Source organism: Acomys minous (assembly GCF_964271855.1).
Source record: "Acomys minous genome assembly, chromosome: 9".
NCBI lineage: Eukaryota > Metazoa > Chordata > Mammalia > Rodentia > Muridae > Acomys > Acomys minous.
This window is the reverse complement of record NC_140490.1, coordinates 16047582-16070944: the sequence shown is the minus strand read 5'-3', so window position 1 is coordinate 16070944 and position 23363 is coordinate 16047582. Positions and strand designations below refer to the sequence as shown.

The window sequence follows — 23363 nt, the reverse complement described above, 5'->3', positions numbered from 1 at the left end:
TTACTGTTCATTGTCAGGGAGGACTGGGGAGTCATGAAACCAAGCTGTGGCTCTTGACATTGGTCCCTGCCACCCTCTCCTTGCAGAGATCTTCCTTTTATTGGAGATGTAGTGACATCACCAGAAAAGCCTTCCTGAGCCGGCTCCCTTGGTCTTCAGTCCTTCCGTGGCGCCTAATCCGGTTGAGCTTTCTGAGCTCACTGGCCTTAAGAAGACTGCGGGGTGGCTCCACCGGTTAACAGGAGACAGCAGGGCCCAAGGCTGGAAAGTGGAGGAGCCTTGTTGACACACTCACTGGGCTTAGTGACTGTCACCGGAGTGCTTAGTGACAAACAGTAAACAAAGGCAGGCCTGGCAGGCCTGGAACTGCTCCTTCAGGAGAGAGATTTGCAGGCCACTGGTCCCTGTATATTGCTGAGAAAATCTTCTAAAGGGAAGGCCTAGACCTCCGGATGCAGTCGCTGACAAAGGACACAGGTACTGCTGGGTGTGGCTCTCTTTTCTCCTGTACATCTGGGTGAGGGAAAGAGTGACTGTATGGTGGTAGAGGATGGGGGAGTTAGGGTGATGCACCTAGGCCCAGCCCTGCATTAGTGACTCTGAGAGTGTTATTTGCTCCAGGCCTCTGCCAGGGCCCAATAACATGGCGTTTGCTTTCTGAGCAGAAAGGAAGGACGCAAAAGAGAAGAAAGTAACTGGAGTCAGATTCTTCCTTGTTTAAATCGCTGCTCTGTTGCTTGGCTTCTGTGCAAATTCAAACAATGTTTTAAATTTCCCAGGACTCAGTTTCCACATCTGTAAAGTGGGAACAACAACAGCCACATTATAGCATTTAGTGTGTGCTTTCCTAGTAAGCAATGACAGCTTTGTTTCCCTGAAATGAGTGCTTTGATTATTGCTTAAAAACCTATCTCTTTCAACTTCATGGTCACTGATGTGAATTTGGGTTGACAGTAGACCTGAAAGACAACACACAGTGCTAGTATAACTTAATCAGAGGTTTCTGTAACAATCAGCTCTGGCTCGGCTGGCTCGGTGCTTGTCAAGCAAACCTAGGTCCTGAGGTTGGATTCCCTCCACCCACGTGTGAAGCCAAGTATGGCAGCTTGTACCTGTATTCCCAGCTACAGGTAGACATGAACAGCTGGACCCCTAAAGCTTGCTGGCCAGCCAGTCTTTCAGGTTCAGTGAGAGACTCTCTGTAAGACAAAAAGATGGAAAGTAATAGACATCTGACACTGTCTTCTAGCCTCTATATGTGTACACACACACACACACACACACACACACACACACACACACACACACACACATATACATCTGTCTTGGAGATATTGTGACTGGCTTCTACCAGCTAGTTGGAGCCTCCTTCAGGATGCAGAGAAATTTTCCAAAAGTAGAACACAGTGATGGGAAAGTGATGAATTGGGACAGGGAGGGGACATGCAAGGAGAGATTCAGAATAACCTATTGCTCTCTTTTGGTTCAAAGATGTACCTCACTGAACAGCTGGAATCTTTGAAAAGCACATGATAAAAAGATGATTCTAAGATTAAATGATGTGAAATCCTCCAATTAGGAATCCTATGCAGGAGGACAGTAAACTTCATGACAGTCGAACAGCAGAGTTAAGGACCTGTGTTAGAAGAGAGAGAGAGAGAGAGAGAGAGAGAGAGAGAGAGAGAGAGAGAGAGAGAGAGAGAGAGAGAGAAAGAACCTAACAAAACAGAAAATAAAAAATTTAAACAGTAGAGGACATTGGAGGATATTCACAGGCTTGAGAGAACTGACAGGCCTTTCTCCCACCAGCAAATCCCTGGCAGGGGTGGGGAGAGGAGAGCTGAGAGCCTCTCTCTGAATGCCCTCATCTAAACCTCTGTGCCTGCGATACCATGCTTAGTACACACTACTTTCATTAGCTGGAATACTAAGTCTCATGGGATGTCTCTTGGATAATTATTCTGTTTTCTTTCATGTTTACTACTGGCTTTGTTCTTCTATAAAAATGAACCTTCCTAAAAGATGTATTACATGCCCAGTGGTGTATGTGCAGAGCGATGCAGACCTTCCTGGGGGAGTCTAGGGCATTCCCGTACCCTGTCTGCCCGTCCATCAGCCGTACTTCTTTACTTATGGCTGCACAAGCAGCAGTGTGGTTTGGTAGGCTAATGGAGTATGGACAGGCTCAGAGTCTGCATGGAGCACTGTGAAGCAGCCCTGGAGACTCTTCCTCCCCTCACGGGTGTCTCTGGTCTCTGAGCCTTCTGGCCACTCTCACCACATGTTCTCCTTTTTCGCATGTCCATCCTAAACTCCGATGTTTATTGTCATACAAGCCCGCTTGATGGAGAGAGTTTGGCTTGGCTTCTGTTCTCAGTTCTTTGTCTGAGGATTCCTGTGAACAACCCCCATCTGACCTGAGAAAGCAGTTACCCAGGTTCTGCAGACCACTGACAACTACTTGATTACAGTAATCCTACTGCTAAATTCCAACTGGCTGCAGCTGGTTGTAACTGGTTCTTCCAGGCACACCAGGAACTCAGAGAAGTGACACTCGGGACCTTTCCTATGCCAATGAATCTCCAGGTGATGATGGTGCAGGTTCTGACCAGGAGGTCTGGGACACTCAGCATCCACGTTTGTAGTGAACACCAGACTACTGTGGATGCTCTGAGTTGAAGGGATAAAGACATGAAGCCGTGTAGGTCCCAATGCCACCTGCAGCCGCCTTTTGTGAAGCCTCTTCTGTTGTCAAGCCATGGTCTTGCAGGTTTACAGGTGTGCTGCCTTCTGTGCTCACCCATGCCCAGTGTTAATAACACGAGTAGATGGCATTGGTTGAGAAATTAGCATATGTCCGACAAAATGACTTATTGTGCAAAGAGAGTACATAGCTCTCCTGAAGTGAGGTGGGGGTCTGGTTGTGTGCCTAGCTCAGGGCTTATCTACTCTACTCAGGGATTCCCAGATCCTCATGAGTGTGCATGGCCTCGTGGTTGCTCCACGGGTATTTAATCGCTTTTCTCTGCAGATGCCTTCCCTGGGGACTGTCTGGAGACTTGGACTTTATTTTTCTCCAGGTTGTTTCCAGCTCTGTTATGAATTGTCTGCCCAGCTTTTCTTGCCTTGGCCATAGATCTCTTTATTCTTTTATCTTCAGGAGGTAAAGAGGCTGTGTTTACCCAGGGTTCTTGGAAATAGTGCAGGTGGTGATGGAAAGAGAGTAGGAGGTGGTGGAAGAAGAGAGGAAGTGCTTGGGGTGGTGCAAAGGACAAGTCCTGGTAGGCTGGCACCACCCGAATGGCAAGATTTCAAGACTCAGCTGTCAGAACTTACTTTTGCACAGATAATGTGGTGTGAAAATTGTGTCTGGCCATTTCAAAAAGTGCAGTCTGTCTAAGCACTCCTCTCTCCCTCCTTCCTTCCCTCCCTCCTTCCCACCAGTCCTCCCTCTCTCCTTCCTTCTCTCACTCCTTCCTTCCCCTTCCCATTCCTATTCCTCCTCTTCCTCTGGTGTTTTGATGAAGCGTTGTTATGTAGCCTAGGTTTGCCAGGAGCTGGAGATTCTCCTACCTCAGCCTCCTGTCAAGCCCATGAACCACATGCCAGGCTTCGTTTACTTCTTCATTTCCGGTGAAATATACACAAGGTAGAAGCAGCTCTCAACATTTCTCAGCAATTCCCCCAGTGTTCAAGCTGGTGTAGCAAGGACAGGAAAGAACATCTGAAGACAGTAAAGGTGATGGGGGGGGGCAGGGCTTCTAGAAGGACTGGCTGGAGGTTCCTAAGCCTTTTTCAGTTGCATCAATCTGGGCAGATGCAGCAGAGATCAGAAAGCTGCTAAAGACCTGAACATGGGGGAGTAATGAGATTGGCTTTGTGTTTTGGGAATCAAGGACTCTGCAGGATAGAGAAAAGATTGGAACATCAGCAAGACTACATTGAAAGAAACCATCTGGGAGGATTACAGTGAGCAATTCAGGGAGTGGTACTGATGCCACAGACTACAGAGGAGACAGGTTTGCTGGCCCTGGAGAGAAACAGGTTTGGAGGTGGATAGGGAGTTGAGGGATGAAAAGGAAACAACAGTGGTGCCTGGAGGTTTGACTTGAGCGCCTAGAGAGGCAACTGTCTTTGTAATGCTACAGAAGAAAGCTGGAGACTGGGTAGTTTCTAAAGAGCAGAGCTGTGGTTTTTACAGCTCCACTGTCTAAGATGAAGTCCGAGCTGAAGACAGCATTGCGCTGGCTGTCTTGTGGCAGTCCAGTCTCTGCTCCCAGGATGGTACCTTGAATGCAGTGGCAGAAGGTAGAAGGGCATTAAGTTCAAAAGGCACCTAATCCCACCACAAGGGCAAAATCCTCAAGGTCATACCTCCAAGTACAGCCTCTCTGGGGATCCAGTTCCCCATGAGTGATGGATGGGACAACAATATTCAAACCGCAGCAGTGTGGATGCCATGTATTTGGATAAGGAAGGACAGGGGATGATGATGATTGTGGTGGTGGTGATAATGGTGATGATGATGAGGAGGAGGAGCAGGAGAGAAACAGTTCACCCTTTGAATAGATAGCCAAATATGATTAAGCACCAGCTGTAGGCATGGGGAAGGCTGAGCTTGAGACACAGCTGTGGAGCTGACGGGTTGAGAGCTGTTAACTTCAGAGCACATGAGCGATTCAAAAAGAGTTGCCAGGGAAAAAAGCATCCTGAGGATCACCAACATTTAGCTATTTGTCCTTGAGTAAGTGCCATGGGAAATATCTTTCCACACACTTGTTTGTCAATTACATCCTTAGCATAAACTCCCAGAAAGGAAGAGTGGTGGCAGGTGTGAGCCTTCCTTGGCTCATGCTGCGCAGAACCAAATTGCTCTATAGACCCAAATAAGCCAGCATCTCAGGTGTTGGAAGGAGGACAGCAGCCTCTGGAGACTTCAGAGCATTGGACACCTGGCCATCAATTATGCTCACTTCATAAGTAGACAGTATTTTTAAAATAATGCATTATAATCTCTTTATGCCTTTTCTCTTAAAAAACACTCTCTCTCTCTCTCTCTCTCTCTCTCTCTCTCTCTCTCTCTCTCTCTCTCTCTCTCTCTCTCTCTCTCTCTCTCTCTCTGTGTGTATGTGTGTGTGTGTGTAGGTGTCAGATCACCTGAAGCTGGAGGTACAGGCAATTGTTAGTACCCCATGTGGGTGTTGGGAATCTAAATTGCAAGAACAGTATGAGCACTGAGCTCTTGACTGCTGAGCCATCTCTTTAGCCCCAGGATGCCTTTTCTTTAATCTCATTTTTTTTTGCTTATATACTCATATGGGGGGCCCCCGTGGCTCTTTCATCTTTAGCTGCTCAGGCAGAAGTCACTTTCAGCCTGGCCTTTATTCTTTAAGTCATATGGCTGTGTCTGCTGTAGTGCAGTTTGTAGATGCCACAGGGGAAACAGCTTCTTAATTCCAGGAGTGAATTGGGTGTCTGGGTTGGGGACCGGGAGGGAGTCATGATGAAGCCCAGGAGACAGCTTAGCACCTTTTCATAGAATGCTGGGAAATTCTCTATGGCTCCCACTCTCAGCTCTCACATCGTCTGTCTGGATGGAGGTGAGATCTCTTGGATCCCTTAAGTGGGACACACATAGTTAAGCATTGCTTCTCTTTACTGTTTACTTACCTACTCTGGGCTGGTACATTTGGCTGAGTGGGATACCTTTAATTCTGGAAGAAAACCTTAAAACGAGGTTTGATTCTGTGGGGTTTAGGATGGGGAGAGAACTCACTCGAACCTCTGCTCTGTCTGTGTCCCCCTCAACCAAAGATTTATCCCTCAGCGGCTGCTGCAGTGGGGGAGGGGCATGGTCTTCTTGTTGGAGGTGCCTGCCAGAGCTGCCTGGTCCTGTGGGACTCTGCCCTATATGTTTATCTTGCTGCTGGGCACGTTCGATTCAGGCGCATCAGCTTCACCTGTCAGTGACACATCTCCTGTTTGTGTTGCCCTGTGTGGCGTTTAGAAACATTCTTCTATTGGTGATGCTAAATCGGTGATGGATTTGAAGGATTATATTTTCAGTTTCAATAGAACGCTATAAAAAATCCAAATAAGTTTAATTCCCAGATTAAATGCAGGTTGTGAGAGGGCCCAGTCTGCCAACAGACCCCCCCCACCATCTTGCTAACATGTTCTATAACTTATTATACAATAGGTTGAAGCTGTCAGTTTTTATTTGGCTCAATGTGCCTGTGATCCATGCACATTGCTACACATGTCACTCATTGATTTTTATTTCCTAGTAGTATTTCATGGTTTGACTATAGCACAATATGTGTATTCATTCACCAGACAAAGGGTATTTTAGTTTTTAACAGTTTTTCTGTTATAAATAAAGTTTCTGTTATGAATAAGACAAGAAATCATATACGGGTTTTCAAATTACAGACATGCCGTAGCATATATCTCTACTTTATTCCTTTTGGTGGCTGAACGATATTTCATTGTATGAACCTTGTGTGCTATTCATTGGCTGATAAACCTATGAGTTGTTGCCTTCCTTCCTTCCTTCCTTCCTTCCTTCCTTCCTTCCTTCTTTTTCTGTCTTCCTTGTATGTTCTCATGCTGAGAAAATTCTTTTTTAACTTCTGATTATCTGAGAAATCATGTGTGGGGCTTGGAGTTTACAAATGCCTTTTCTGCATCATTGGGTATAATCATACAATTTTTCTTTAGCCTGCGGAAGATATGAGTCATATTAATAGATTATTTTGAGAGTTGCATACCTGGGTTAAATTCCACTTGTTCATGGTGTATGGTGTGCTTATACATGGCTGGATTCAATCTGCTAATATTTTCTGAAGATTTTTCATCTTCGCTCCTGAAAGATAGTGGTTTGTGGTTTTCCCTTGTCACGTTGTTTTCTGGTTTCTGTTTTAGGGTAATCCTAACCTTAGAGAATGGGTTAGAAAAAGTTAACTTTGTTTTCATTTCCTGAGCAAGGGGAACATATTTCATCTCTTCCGTCAGTGTTTGATAGGCTCCATGGCAGCAACTGACTGGGTCTATCTACTCTTCTGTGTTTTACAAGCAGAAGGCTATTACTTATAGTGTCACTTATTTAAGAGATATATGCCTACATGGACTATCATTTCTTCATATGTACATGAGTATTAGGTGGGCTGGGGTACATGTGCACATAGAGGCCAGAGGTCCAAGCTCAGGTGTCACTTTTCAGAGATATTCACCTTGTTTTTTGAGACAGAGTCTCTCATTGGCCTGGAACTAATCGAATGGGCTGGTGAGGCTGGCCTGCCAGTGACTCCAGGGACCTGCCTGTCTCAGCCTTCCAGCCCTGGGCCATCATGTGAGCATCATTGTGACTGGATTCATGGCCCAGTTATTTTTAATGTGGCTTCTGGGATTGAAATGGGATTCATGCTCCTTCGTCAAATACTTTCCTGCTTGTGTTGTGTCCTGGGCCTTCTACGTGTGAGTTTTCATAGAGTATGTCTTTTAAGGGGCCAGTCAATTTTATCTGAGTTATTAAATTATGATGGTAAAGTTGTTCGTATTATTCCTTTATCATGAGATAAGAAGTGATGGCTTCTCTTTCATTTTATTATTTGGTTATATCTTCTCTTTTCTTCTTGGCTTCTTTTGTCTCTGTTTGTCAATTTTATTTTTACTTGAAGATATAAGCTTTTGGTTTCTCTATTGTTTTCCTGTTTTGATTATAATGACTTTTATGTATTTTATTATTTGTTCTCTTTTCTTTAAATTCTCTTTCTGTTGTGTGCTACATGAAAGCTACAACACAGATTCAGCTATTTACTCACTCCCAGGTTGTATATTCAATGTTATACCATTCTGCATAAGCACTGCTTTTATTGCATCTCACACATTTTTATTTAATTAAAATATATTTTTGCCAGGCGGTGGTGGTGCATGCCTTTAATCCCAGCACTTGGGAGGCAGAAGCAGGCAGATCACTGTGAGTTCGAGGCCAGCCTGGTCTACAAAGTTAGTCCAGGACAGCCAAAGCTACACAGAGAAACCCTGTCTTGAAAAAAAAAACCCAATATATATATTAGGAGATATGGCTCAGCACTGGCAGCTCTTCCAGAGGACCCAGGTTTGATTCCTAGCACCCACATGGCAGCTCACAACCATCGGTAGCCCCAGTGCCAGGGGATCTGATTCCCTTTTCTGGTGTATGTAAGCACAAGATGCACACATAGGAAATGAAAATACACACAGCAAAACACTCACACATATGATAAGATATATAAAATATTATCTGGAGATTTCTTTCTTGCTCATGAGAGGTTTAATATTCAAACATCTGGGGATTTTAAATACATTTTCTGTTATTACAGCAGGTGTGTGTGCATGTGCATGCATGCTTGTGTCTATGAATGTGTGCTGCATGTGTTGGTGGCACATTTTTGTATGTGTGTGCTTGTGGAGGGCAGAGGTTGACTTCCAGTATCTTTCTCAGTTACTCTTTACCTTATGTATGGAGCCAGGGTCTCTCACTTGAACCCAGAGCTCACCAATTTGCCTAGTCTAGCTGGGATTACAGGCAGAGTGTCATGTTGAACCCAGAGCTCACAAATTTGGCTGGTCTAGCTGGGATTACAGGCAGAGTGTCATGTTGAACCCAGAGCTCACAGATTTGGCTGGTCTAGCTGGGATTATAGGCAGGCTGTCATGTTGAACCCAGAGCTCACCGATTTGGCTAGTTTAGCTGGGATTTCAGGCAAACTGTCATGCAGTGTACATGGTGAAGGGAATCTGAATTCCAGCCCTTCTTCTTCTCTAGGAAGTGACTTTACCTGCTGAGCTATCTCTCCAGCTCCTCTGTTACTGATTTATAGTTTAATTCCACTGTGAACATATTTATATGATTTCTGTACCTGCAAATGTGTTGAAGTGCATTTTATAGTGCACAATTATGGCAGGTCTTGGTGGAAGCCCCATCTGAACCTGAAAAGAATATATAGTCTGCTGGATAAAGTAGTCTATAGATATCAATTGGATCCTGTTGACCGATGAGTTACTCAGTTTAACTACATCTTTATTGATTTTCTGCCTGCTGAGTCCATTAATTACTGATAGAGGAGTGTTGACATCTCCAGCTGCAGCAGTGCATTGTTTACTTCCCATTACAGTTCTACCAGGTTTTTTTTTTTGCTGTGTGTGTGTGTGTGTGTGTGTGTGTGTGTGTGTGTGTGTGTAGCATACAAAGTAATGGGCCTCCTTTTGACATTTTAAAAAGGTATATCATTGCACTTTGCTCATATTTACCTCTCCACTGTTCTCTCTTGTTCTTCCTTTTCCCTCCTGCTGGTCCCCTTATGCCTCCCAATCTGTCTCCCTTTTGACATATATGAAACTAGATTCTACACATCACAAGGAACATGTACCTGTTTTTCCCTCATTGTCCTATCCCCATGTCCCTCCCATCTGGATTATTCTGCATAACATTTATACACACACACACACACACACACACACACACACACACATATAGCTATACATGTATATACACACATATAGCTTCATCCACTTTCTTTCAAGTGGCATAATTCCATTTTTTCTTATGGCCAAATAAAACTCCATTGTGCTTTTCTACTACATTCTTGTTACTCCTTTATCTGTTGATAGGCATCGAAGTTGATTCCAAACCTTGGCTATTGAAGAGTGTTGCAATAAATGTAGGTGTGCCCATACTACTGTGGTAACGACTGAGATGGCGTTGGTTATACTGCCGTGTATGGTAAAGCTGGATCATAGAAAGTTTAATTTTACTTGTTTTTTTTTTAAAAGGAATTGCCATTGATTTCCACAATGGCTGTAGTACTTTATATTCTTGCCAGCGATATATTGGGGTTCCTTTTGTTGTTGTTTCTTGATAATGACCATTCTGACTAGGGTGTCTTTAATGCTTTGATGCTCTCTTGTCAAATGCATACATACTAAGGATTTTTATGCCTTTCTGGAATACCCACCTTTGCCATTGTGCAGCATTTTTCACAGTTTTCCTTTCTCTGAAATGATGCTAATTACTGCAGCTTTGTTACATCTGTATTTAGTATAATGTATTTTCATCCCTTTGCTTAATTTTAGTTTAGTTTAGTTTTTTTCTTTTTTTCCATTTCTCTATTTGTTTCAGCTGTCTGTTTCTTTATTTTTGAAGTGTGTTTCTTATAGCCAGGGCAGTGGGATTTTCTTTTCAAATTCATTTGTAAGTTTCTTTGAGTCATGATCAGCCCATTTATATTGATACACTTGAATTAATAGTGACCATGTTAATATTTCTGCTACCTCCTGTGCTTGTCTTTGTAAACCTCCCATTTTTGTACCACTGCTAATCATACTTGAACATTTCATAAGGGTCCATTTCTAAGGTTCTTTTCCCATACCTGTTATATTTCTTTTTACAAATGTTTCTAGTAGGTACAGTAGAGTTTGCCATAAACATTTACAGTGAACCTGAATCCACTTTGGAACAATAGACATGTAGGTGGATGCTGATGACAGATAATCTTGGTTTCTCCCCATCCTTAATGACTGCCTGTCACTCACTTCTCTTACTCAGATTGTATAATGGACCAATCCTTTGCTACCACTATCATTTACACAGTTAACATCATAGCTCAACTGAGAATAAGAAATAAAAAGGCCTAAGACCTGAGTTCTTGGCATTTATAATTTTCTTGTTCTTTGAAGAACTTAAAAAATGTTTCTTTCAAGGCAGTTTCCAACATGTTAATTTTTTTGTCCTGATTACTGTTCTTTGAGCTTCCTGGTTCTGTGTTTGGTGTCTGCTACCAATTTGGAAACTGTTCAGCGGTTATATGTCAATGTCTTTGTTCTGCCATTGTTCTCTCTCTAAGAGAACAGATAGAGTTTTTGCTATTGTACACAGTTCTTGAACAATCTGCTTCACACTTGCATTTCTCTCCTTGTCCTTGAGTTTCAATTTAGGAAAGTCTGCTGATACATCTTCAAGGTCATTGACTCTTCAGCCCACTGAGGGAAGCTTCATTTCTCTCACAATGTTGCTGATTTTTTTTCCTGTTTATTTTTGAGACAGGGTTTTCCCCTATATATCCCAAGCTGTTCTAGAACTTTCTATGAGGCTCAGATAAGCCTCGAACTCCCAGTTCTCCTGCCTCATTCTCCTGAGTGCTGGGATTATGTTATGCCTGGCTGATTGCAAGCATATCTTCTTTATTTTTGTTTTTAGAATTTCTCCCTTTCTGCTTATATTACGTAGGTATGGTATCTACTTTTAAATATAGATCTTTTAATGTATTAGCCAATTGTTTTTAATCTCTTGTATAGTAATTTAAAGATGATTTCCAGACCCCACTTATTGGTTGAATTGCTTGTCTTTTCTCTTCAGATTGTGTTTTCTCTTGCTTTTATACATAGCTTGTGCATATTTCATCAACAACCTTGTGTGATATATTGGGTAATATGGAAGGAGATGAGTAGGCCTTTAGTGTGGGCACTCATGTTTGTCTAGCTAGAAGCTGCGCTCTTTACTGTCTGTTGTAGTTGTAGGTAGAGCAGTTAGTTATCTTTATGTGTCAACTAGATGGAGCCGCTAATATTAAGCATCACTTGGTCTGTGTCTGTGAGGGTGTCTCCATCTGAGTCAGAGGTCTTGGTGAAACAGATGGCCTTCCCAATATGAATGGGCCCAATATAAACTGACTCGTTTAGTCAGTTGAGGACCAGGGTAGGAAGAAAAGCAGAGGAAAGAAGGATTTGTTTCCTTTTTGCTTAACTGCTTGGACTGGACTGGAAGACCTCACCTTTTGCTTCACAGGGAAAGTTATATGATCCATTTTCTCAGCTCTCGGGCCTTGCAATCAGACCTTAGGCCTTGGACTAATTATAGCATCAGGTTTCTGGTTTGCAGATGTCAGATCATGTGCCTTCTCTGTCTTCATAACTCAGTCTTCATAACTGCACGAACCAATTCCTCATAACTATCAGTTTCACATCCCGTGCATTCACCTATGTGCACCCCTACCCATTACCTGCTGATCTGTTTCTCTGAGCTCCAGCTAATGTCTGAGGCTTCAGTTTCCTCAATTGTTATTGTTTCTCTCTCTGTCTCCCACCCCTCCCCTTCTCTCAAGTTTCTCTAGAAATTCTCTTTTTCTGTCTCTTTGGTTTTTCAAGATAGAGTTTCTTTGTGTAGCCTTGGCTGTCCTACAGCTAACTCTGTAGACCAGGCTGGCCTCAGAATCTGAGATCTACCTGCCTCTGCCTCTTTGAGCGTTGGGACTAAAGGCATGTGCCACCACTACCCTGCTAGAAATGCAACCCCCACCCCCCATGCCTCTTGATTTTTCAAGAGTTTCTCTGTGTAGCCTTGGCTGTCCTGGACTCACTTTGTAGACCAGGCTGGCCTAGAACTCACAGTGATCCACCTGCCTCTGGAGTGCTGGAATTAAAAGCATGCGCCACCACGCCTGGCTAGAAATTCTCTCTTAGGTGGAATCTGAGCCTTGCTCTTCAGACAATAAGATCCCAACAGACATGAATTAGTTGAACTTTAACCAAAATACCAGACAAAATGGTTCTTTTCATATATAAGTCACTAGATTGGTGGAGCATAGCATTTTGAAGTTTAACTCTAAGGCTCAAGACACAGCTGCTTTTTAAGCTCACAACCCAACAGAATGGATGCCACAGACACAGGTAGCTCTGGCCAGTCTTGTTAGCTCACAGGTCCACAGCTCCCTGTGATAGCCATGTGACCTTTGGAATTAGACAGCAGCTGAATTTCACTTTCTTCATCTGAAGAAGGAACCTTCTTTTGCCTTGCTTGGTTTAAAGCATTTTCATGGGGACTGCAAAGTTTACGGGAACTCTGGGAGCTGTCAAGCACTGTATTCTCACAATGGGTTACCATAACGTGTGACAGCTGGGGCTTCAGCCAGCTCATGTTGAGGACACAGGAGGAGTCCCAGGAGGCCTCAGAAAGGCTGAAGCTGTGCTTCTAGAAGGGCAGGCAGGACCCATTGTACACGGGTGGAACAGAGGCTGTGACAATAACCCTGAGTTACGTTTTTGACATTTTACTTTAAATTTTTCAGATAATGTCAGGAAGACAGTATATTTAGTACCATAGACTTTCCCCATTTCTCAAACTAATTGCTTCTTTCAAAAGAAAAGACCAGACTCAGAGCACTAGAGCAATATTACCTGTCATGAATTCAATACGTTGAAAAAAATGGCTATAATTACCCTCTAGTTACATCTAATGAGACGACTTCCTCATTACTATAATAACAAATGGTTTCCTTTGGAAATAAGTGCATTTACATGGGGGAAATTTTTCTTATCTAAATGAGACTATAGCAAACACAAGACATAGTATGTAAAGGACTTGGGGACAAGAGACAAGTTACCACAAATGGCTCTAAATTGTATCTCTGAATGGATGCCATTGCCTAAGGTACAGGCAAGAGGGTCATCCACCTTGGAGAACCAAGACAAGGTGGGCAGTTGGGCAGCACTAGCTGTCATCCTCACCTGAGCTCCATTTGTCATGTCTAACCTGTAACATAGGACCTGTCATCTCAGCCTTACAGTGAGAGACAAGAGTGTCCTTACACAAAGTCCTGTCATATAGTGCTGCCTCCACGATGTGAGTAGACCATAGGGCTAAGGGAGCAGAAAAGAAGAGAGACACAGGGAGAAGCAGTAGCAGTACAATTTTAGGTGCTATATGTTGCTGTGGTATGAATCTGGAATGCTCCACAGAGGCTTGTGTCTTGAGGACTCATTTATTGGCTGGTAGAGTTGTCTCAGTAGGCCATTGATCCTTTTAGGAGGTGTGACCTGTCTGGCCTAACTAGGCCACCAATAGGAGGCCTTTGAAGGTCATACCTGGCCCTGGTTCCACCTCTCACTCTGCTTCCTGTCTGGCTGTCGTCCTAGCCAATGTTCTATTGGTATGAAGAGACGGGATGACCATGGCAACTCTTATAATAGAAAGCATTTAATTAGGGCTGGCTTACAGTTTCAGAGGTTTAATTCATTATGGTCATGGTGGGGAGCACGGTGGCACACAGGCAGACGTGGCGCTGGAGAAGTTGACAGTTCTACCTCCAGATCCATAGGCAGCAGGAAGAGAGAGGAAGCCGCTGGGTCTGTGCAGTGGTTTCAATAGGAATGGCCCCTATAGCTCATAGATTTGAATGCTTGGTCAACAGGGAGTGGCACTACTGGGAGGTAGTGGAGTAGGTGTCCCTAGGGAGTGGGCTTTTAGGTTTCAAATGTTCAAGCCAGGCCCAGTGTTTCCCTCTTCCTGCTGATCCAATGCAGAACTCTCAGCTCCCTCTCCAGGACCAGGTCTGTCTGCGTGCTGCCAAGCTCCCTGCCATGGCAATGATGGATTTAACTTATAAACTGTAAACCATCCCCAGTTAAATGTTTTCTCTTATAAGAGTTGCTGTGGTCATGGTGTCTCTTCACAGCAACAGAAACCCTAAGACAGCCTGCCTTGGCCTTCTGAAACCCCAGAGAACACTCCCAGTGATACACTTCCTTCAACAAGGCCACACCCACTCCAATAAGGCCACACCTCCTAATCCCTCTCAAAGAGCATCACTCCTTGATGACCAAGCATTCACATATATGAGTTTATGAGGGCCATTCCTACTCAAGCCACCACAGCCATCTTGGGAAGAGCTGCTGTCATGAAGTCCCCTGAGATAATCTCCATGATGGAGAGTGCCTTAGAAACCGAGACGAAGGAAGTCTCCCTTCTGTAAGTTGTTCCTGTCAGGTGCTTTGGTTGCAGGAATGCACAAGTCACTGCAGAGAGCCCTGGTGTCTTTAGTTCTTTGAACACAGGCAAGGATGGAGCGGAAGGCTCTTCTCTTTCGTGGGGAGGGCAAAGGCAGCTTGTCTAGTGTCACATCCCCACTGTGGATGGATGGTTTGCCATGCTTTCCAAAGGCGCAAGTGGGGTGGGTTACAGAACAAACAGTGGGGACAAGGTCATCCTGCAAGCTGGGATCCACACACCCTCCCTGCTTCCTTCAGGGGGTGTCTATCTTGCGTGCCTTGAGAGAGTTGAAGCATTTCAGTGAGCTTGAACATGAGATGTCCACAGCACCTCGGTCCTGGCACAGATGGAAACAATTCATGCCATATTATCAAAGTCATGGCTTGGAATCTGCTCATAGCCCTGATGCTTAAAGACCCTGTCTAGATGGTCACAGCAGAGATGGAGAAAGACAGAGTCACGATGAACTCAACTCCTTTTCTATTCTGAGTGCTTTAACACCACCTCAACAGCTCTACGATGCAGCAGCTGTTGACCCTAGTCCTCAGATAACAACACTGAGGCTCAGAGAGGCTAAGCACATGCCAGTACACAAGGTCACACAGTCACAGGGTCCCAAAGCTGGGGCTTCAGTGTCTAAAGCTCACGCCGTGTCTTCTGCTGAAAGGGAGTGAAAACGGGGCCTGAGAAGGCCTGAATGATACCCCCTCCACAAACTAAAAATAGGGAGAGCCACACCCTCACTTTGGAAATCTGACTGTGATCTTATATGGCAGGAGAAGCTGTGGATGCCAGCCAGTTAAAGGGTCTGAGATGGGAGAGTCCAGGTGGATCTGAAACACCACTGTGCTCATAAGAAGGGTTAGAGAGGGAACTACAGCAGGCAGAAGAGAGGACGGCATGACTCCAGTCAGATACTGAAATGATGTGCCCATAAACCTGGGGATTCTCACAACTGTCAGAAACCGGAAGAGATGAGGAATAGTGTGTCCCCCACTTTGGGAGGGAGCACAGGCCTGCTCTCACTTTGACTTGAGCCTGTTGAAACTGATTTCAGACTTCTAGTCTCTGAAGCTATATGAAAAATGGATTTCTGCTGTGTTAATTCATTGAGCCTGTGGTAATTTGTTACAACAGCTATGAGAAAATCATATAGGCCCTGAGATCAAATCCTGGAGGCCAGCACGGTGGAGGAGGTGAAAGGCAGCACAGATGCTCAGCACGCCAGGAGGAGATGGAGTAAGAACTAACAGAAAACAACTAGAGGAAGAAATAGTGCCTGGCCACCTGTCACCAGGAGGTATGTGCACTGTCCACACACTGCCACCTTTGGCTGTGCGTTTATTCCTTTATTTTGTGGACATCAGTATCTTAAGCCTCAGAGATAAGAAAAGGGCCTAGACCTGAGTCCAACTTCCCTCCCAGGGCATTCCAGAGGGGTGCGTGTCTCTCTAAGCCATGGGGCCAAGGTCAGAGCTCCTCTATGGTTCCTTGATAGAAGTTGGACAGGAGACTGGGAAGTTCACAGAGTGTCACTGCTCAAGGCCGTTACTCAGTCAAAGGACACTTAGGGCCAGCAAGAGACTCTTATCTCTTCAGAAGCCAGCACCTGGCAAACACTGCCCAAGAGCTTAACCACAAACACAAGTGGAATTTGCTGTGTGGTCACCCAGTGATCATCACTGGGCAGCTGTCTGAGACATGTGGACGCAGGCTTCTTCCTCGGGGTGAGGCAGAGGCAGATGCGAACCATGTCAGGGATGAAGAGAATACACTCAGATGACGGCGAGGCACAGATGAGGTGAGGTGTCATGCGCGCGCACACACACACACACACACACACACACACACACACACATGCTGTGCTTCCTTCAGTTGCTCAGCCACAGGCCTGGGCATAGAGGTTTCAGTGCTGCCCTTGTTTTATACACTAGCAGCTGGCCAAGCTTCCTGTTGCTGCCAGGCAAACATACACACAGCTCCCGCTCATCTCAGTGGCTCTACCTTCTCCACCACGCAGGGCATTTGTGTTCTTGAACTCCGTCAAGCCGAAGGATATATGTGCCTGTTCTTTTCCCGAGTTCACCCTTACCCCCATAGGGTGTTTTCTCAACTTCTGAGTCTCAGCTCAAATGCCACCCCCACCTCCAAGATTCCTTTCCTGGTATTCTGTTAAAGCACCCCCTCCCTCCTGTGATGCTGTCATACATACATCCGCTTGCCTCATTTTCTCTCTGCAGCCTTCCACTATGAGACAGTTATTTTACTTGCTTACCTGTTCATTGCCTGTTTTCCCATGCCTGTCCCCAACCCTCACAATGGTAGGGGGCTATACCTATCTACTGAGAGAGCTTGAAGTACACTATGCCCTTAATAAATACCTGTTAAATAAAGAGTGGCGCTGATAGCCATGCCCAGTATAGCCCACAGATGAAAGTCTAGCTCTGTCCCCATGGTCCACGTGAGAAGTACTAATTGCCATGGGTAGTAGAGTATGTCAGCTTGCGCCAAACCAGGTTGAGGGCAGCTGAAGGCTCAAGGTTAACCAAAATGAATCTTGGCAGCAGGCAGGATGCACAACAGCCTTGAAATGCACAGGGCTGGCTGTGTGAATGCGTAGAAGGGAGCCTAGGATGGCAAGAGGGATCTTAGGTCCCGAGATGACTCCAGAAGTCCTCAGTTAATGAGGTCTGTGGGGACGAGATACCGGAAGGTTCAGGAGAAATGGGCATGGGGGTTGGGTGTGTAGGCCAAAGCCGTGCCCATCAGCTTTGTGCTGTTTCAGAGCCTCCTCACTGGCTGGCTGAACAGATTGATCTGTGTAATGTGATCCTGTATTCTTTTAATAGTCAACAGTGTCCCTTTTAGTTCATTGCACAGCAGTACCGTGCCCACCAGACCATTTAGAGAAACTTGGAGAAAAGCCCAGAGGCATCATGGTGTGATGAAAGGCTGAGGACTCTGAATGTTTCCCAGCTCCAGGCTGCTGCTCCGGAAGGTGCTTCATGCCATCCCCGCAGCCGGCCGAATGCGGAGGAGAAGCGCGTTGCCCTGACAAATCAGAAACAGGAGCCTCGACCCAAACCATGTATCACCGTGGGAGCATGGGTGGGGTTCTTTCTCTTCCCATTGGGTGTTGTCTTTCCTTTTAAATCAAGGGTTGCAATTGACCTCTTCTATGTTGCCTTTCTTGGAGTTCTTATTTCTCCTGTGGATCTGAATCACTGTCTACTGTGTGCTCATCTTGGTCTGAAGAGCCCCTTTAGCTGTTGGAGGGCAAAACTACCAGCAACAAATGCATGGTTTTGATGATGTGAGAATTGCCTTCATTTCGCTTTCAGTTTCTTTTTAGACTTGTTTGTTTGTTTGTTTGTGTGTATGTGTGTTTGTTTGCATGAGTTTATGTTGGGGGATGGTCTAATGTATTTTGATGCTAATTAATAAAAACCCATCCCACCTGGGCAGGGCAGATGAGATAGATGTGGCTAAGGTTCCTGGGCTTAGACAGAGAGGAATCCTGGGAAAAAGAGGAAGAGAAGAAGAAGAGGAAGAAGAAGGAGGAGGAGGAGGAGGAGGAGGAGGAAGAAGAAGGAGGAGGAGGAGGAGGAGGAGGAGGAGGAGGAGGAGGAGAAGAAGGGAGAGACCCGAGGAAGGCTGCCATGGGTTAGATGGAGGAGAAGCACATGGCTGGTGGTGTGGATGGGGACTTAGCCCAGATGAAGAACATTAGCAAGTATTTAGGATTATGGATGGGAGGTGGCTTGATAGAAGTTATTAGAAGCAGGTGGCATGGGATTGAGACAGGGATCCCATGCCTGCCCCACTATGGGAGGTAATTTAGAGGATTGATATCTGCCCTACCCCAGGTCAACTAAGGCTATTTTAAAATATAACAGGTGCCTGGGTCTTGATTGATTCCTAGCCAGTCTTATTGAAGTAATAATAATTATAGGCCTGATAATAAACAATCATTAGGCCATACAGATAATACAAAAACAATAAGTTTATGTGCATCATGTATGTACAGGAGCCCACAGAGGACAGAAGAGGGTGCCAGATCTGGATCTGGGAGTTACAGGTAGATGTGCACTACCACGTGGGTGATGGGAACTAAACATGGGTCTTTTGCCAGAGCAGCAAATACTTTCATTTGCTAAGCCATCTCTCTAGCCCCTCTCCTTTAATTTTGACAGACTGCTTTGTTGGGTACAGAATTCTTGGCAGCCGTTTCCTTCCCTGCCCTTTGAATATGTCTCTCCGTTACCTCCTGGCACCAGCCTGAGTTTAAATGACAAATCCAGCTGTGTGCAGCTTATTGAGGATTCTTTCCTTCGGCTGCTTTCAGTGTTCTTTAGTTTGTTGCTCGGTGCTTCATTAAGGTGCGCTAAGCTGTGGCTCGCACTGACCTTATCCTCCTCGGTCTTCGCTGGACTGTTAAGATATGTAGCTGTACCACAGTTTCTTTATCCATTCTTCTATTGAGGGACATGTAGGTTGTTTCCAAGTTCTAGCTATTATGAATAAGGCAGCTATGAACATGGTTAAGCATATATTCCTGTTGTGTGGTAGTGCATCCTCTGGGTATATTCCAAGGAGTGGAATAGCTGGGTCTTGAGGAAGCCCTATTCCCATTTTTCTGAGAAAGCACCAGATAGCTTTCCAAAGTGGTTGTACTAGTTTGCATTCCCACCAGCAATGCAGGAGTGTTCCTCTTTCTCCACACCCTCGCCAGCATGAGGTGTCAGTTGAGTTATTGATCTTAGCCATTCTGATGGGTGTAAGATGGAATCTCAGTGTCCTTTTGATTTGCATTTCTCTGATGAGTAAGGAGGTCGAGCATTTCTTTAAGTGTTTCTCAGCCATTTGATATTCCTGTGTTGAAAATTCTCTGTTTAGTTCTGCGCCCCATTTCTCTATTGGGTTATAGCCAATGGACAGGACATTCTCCACTGTTGAGTGGAGAAGGAGATCTAACTTTCACACAAACTCTGGTGCCCCATATTTGAACATGTCCCTTGGATGGAGATGCCTGGTGGCACTCAGAGGAAAGATAATAGGTCACCAAGGAGAGACTTGATACCCTATGAGCATATACAGGGGGAGGAGGTCCCCCTCAGACACAGACATAGAGGAGGGGAGTAGGGAGGAAGTGGGAGGAAGGGAGGAATGGGAGGATACATGGGATGGGCTAACAACTGAGATGTAATATGAATAAATTAATTAAAAAAATAAAAATTTAATAAAAAAAACAACTCTCATAAAAAAAAAAGATATGTAGCTTAATGTTTTCATTACCTGCAGGGCGATTCTGCTCAGTGCCGTGTCTGCGCTTCTCTCTCCTCTCTCAGAGATCCTGGCCCTGAAGTTGGTGCAGCTGACCGCGTCCTACAGGGAGCTGAACTTGCTCATTTCCCTTCATTATTTTTTTCCTCCCTTTTTCCTAGGCTGATAGTCTTCATTCCCCTGTTTTCGAGTTCATCATTTGTAGATGATGTCAGTCAGCTGTTGAGGTCCTCTGATGGGTCACTTTAGTCACTGTGTTTTTCTCTTTGGTTTCTCTCCTTAGCCTTTCTACCTGGTTACGCTGTCCTCTGCTTACTGTGGAGCTTTCTCCTGCTTTCTCTCTGTCATTCTCCTCCTCCTGCTGCTGCTGCTTAATGAGAGATTTATTTATTTGTATTTCATGTGCATGAATATTTCATCTGCATATGAGTTCATGTGCCACATGCATGCTGTGCCAGCGGAGTCCAGAATACCCCCTGGAACTGGAGCTACAGATAGTCACGAGCCACCATGTGGATGCTGGGAGCTGAGCTCCAGTCCCCGGCAAGAGCAGCAAGTGCTCTCAACCTCTGAGACATCTTTCCAGCCACTATGGGAAACTGGTCTTGTTGCTTTGCATGTCTCATGCTTCTTTAGGGTTGATTGAAAATAAGATTCTAAGTAGCGTAATGGGCACTTCCGGGAAAGTCTCCCCTGTGCTCTTCTCCAGGATCACCACAGTTGTACTTTATCTGTACCGCCTGCAGCTTTAATTGCTTTCCAGACTCTGCGTTCAGCGTTCTGTGTGACCGCTGAGGTCTCCACTCAGTTAATTTAACAGTCACTTAAGCTTGGTGAAGAATGTCTTTAAATGCCTGGATCCAATAAGTCTTCTCAGTCTTTGCTGAGGGTCTCTGCAAATACCACGGCCAGCACAGAGCTGATCTGTGCGAGGCAAGAAGGAAATCCAGTTCAACATGGCTCAGGAGCTGGTGTTGGTTCAAACTTCTAAAGTCGGACAGTGGGCAGTTTATTGTAGGCACAGCTGAGTATGGTACTATTTGGAAAAAAAAAACGTTTCCTGGTGTAACCTAATCCCCCAGTGCACAAGTATGCATAATTGCATCAAAACTCAAAGTACATGTCACTTTTTCAGTGAAGACGGATTCTAGAGATAGGCTACATGTATTATCTTAGGGCCTAGGGGAGGATCTGGTGTGGTCTTGGTCATAGGTCATACAGACAGAGGTCATTTGGGTTATTAGCCACCTCTGGTCCTGATTGTTGGAGGTTGATGTGGCCTGGACCTACAGATAGATATATCACCAGCCTATTAGCTACCTCCACTCCCAGCCTTCTGCGTTGAAAAACAGGCTATGCATCTGTCTCCCTGAAGAGACAATCCTGCGTGTTTAACATTCCTGGCTTCCTTAGTGCTTTTCTTTAAGCACAAGGACCTCTGTGCTCCCAACAGGTCTTTGGGTGATGCAAGGGCATGCCTCCATCCATCTGCTGAGCGGCCCATGAATCTGGCTCAGCATCTGCCTCCTATTGTTCATGGTGGGCTGGAGGTGAATACTTGGAGCCTTTGTGAGTTCTCCGGAGCTCATGCCCCACCCTGAACTGGGAGACAGTTCTACACATAAAAGGGACTTTCTAGGCTTTTGGAGATGTGTGAAGACTTCAGATTGGCTACTGTCTTCTCACTCACCAGTTTCTTTATGGATTCTCGATTCATCTGTTTGTGAAAATGTTATCGTAATCACAGACAGCTGCAATGTTAAATAATTTACACTGATTTTTTTTTAATGCATCCATAGAAATTTCTTTTGGCACTGGAGGAACTGAATTGGGTCAATACAGACAATTATTTTAGAGCATTGCTTGCGGCTTGTTTCAAGATTTTACTTTTTAGCCAGATGTGGTGGCGCACGCCTGTAATCCTACTACTCAGGGAGGCAGAGGCAGGTGGATCTCTGAGTTCAAGGCCAGCCTGGTCTATAAAGCAAGTCCAGGACAACCAAGGCCTGAGAAAACCTATCTCAAAAAAACCAAATAAATAAATAAATAAAACTTTACTTTAAAAAATTCATTGTGTTCTCTGTGAGAGCAGTACCTACTCTTAACTGCTGAGCCATCTTTCCAGTCCAGTATAAATAATTCTTTTGAGAGATTTCCAAGGGCCATACTGACAGACCAGGTAGTGACAATGTCAGAGAATGAGGTTAGAAAGAGCCACAGCTGTGTCCTAACCCCATGGTGTCTGAGGGAGCCGTTCACTTTATCACCACTTTTATGAACTGGAAGCATTGGGAAGGTTCTTACTTTGACATTTTGTGACCTCCCTCCCTCCTTTCCTTTGCTTTCTTTAAGTAGTGTCTTTGGTGAGGACCCCAGTTGTTTGACCTACAAAGTTCCCATTTTGGATTTTTCAGTTGCATTTCTGACAGTATTCAATGTGCCTCTTGTGTGCTGTGTGGCCTTTGTGCAGGGGTTCACTGTTTGAATTTTGAGACTGTCTCAGTCCATATATGTGCATGTGTGTGCCCACACATCATGCACCTGGGGCTACTAACTCCAGTGAGAGGTATTGAACAGAGCATCCACACTTAGAGTGCGTGTGAGCATGTGTATTTACATGCATGTTCAGATTTACTCGTTTATGCTGGGTCAAAAGGCAACTGCATGTTTCATTGTATAAGATACTAACAAATTATTTTCTAGCGTACTCGTCCACTTCACAGCCCCACTGGCAGTGTGAGAGATCTGGTTCTTACGCATACCCACCGGCATTTGGGTTATGACAAATGCTTATCTTTGTAATCCCAGTGGATATGCAGTATCACGTCATTGTGGCTTTAATTTGCATCTCTCTAATATCTAATGAAGTTTAATATATTTTTATGGGTTTAATTTGGTATCTATGTAAATAGCTTTGGGGATGTGTCTGTGTCATTTTCTAATTATATTGTTTACTTTCTTGTGTGTGTTTGTACAACTGAGCAAGTGTTCATGTGGGTGTGTGTGGGCATGCACTTACCATGGCATATAAATACAGGTCAGATAGTGACCTTGGTGTTGGTACTCACCTTCCAGCTTATTTGAGAAAGGGTTCCCCAAGCCTTGATGGGGCTGCCTCTCTGTACAGCAGACTCACTGACATTTGAACTTCTGGCTACTTATCTATCTGCACCCCTCATATGTTACAGGTAATTGTAGGCACTTGTGTCACAGCAGCTTTACATGTGTTCCGAGGATTTGAACTCAGGTCTTCACGCTTAGGCAGCAAGAGCTT

General features: G+C 44.8%; 1 protein-coding gene across 4 annotated transcripts in view; it reads left to right on the top strand.

Moving 5' to 3' along the window:
• Positions 1-384: 384 nt before the first annotated feature.
• The window catches only part of FRMPD2 (FERM and PDZ domain containing 2), a gene marked incomplete at its 5' end in the record, with an annotated part of 120797 nt that continues 97818 nt past the window's right edge, over positions 385-23363 (top strand). For 3 of the 4 annotated variants that reach the window (XR_014781416.1, XM_084793899.1, XM_084793897.1), the window contains 2 exons: positions 385-477; positions 15944-16106. Coding sequence is in view for 3 of the 4 variants with exons in the window: in XM_084793899.1 (XP_084650025.1) it covers positions 16019-16106 (88 nt within the window). The remainder of the gene's footprint in view (positions 478-15943; positions 16107-23363) is intronic. The other variant, XM_084793898.1, reaches the window with a different exon arrangement.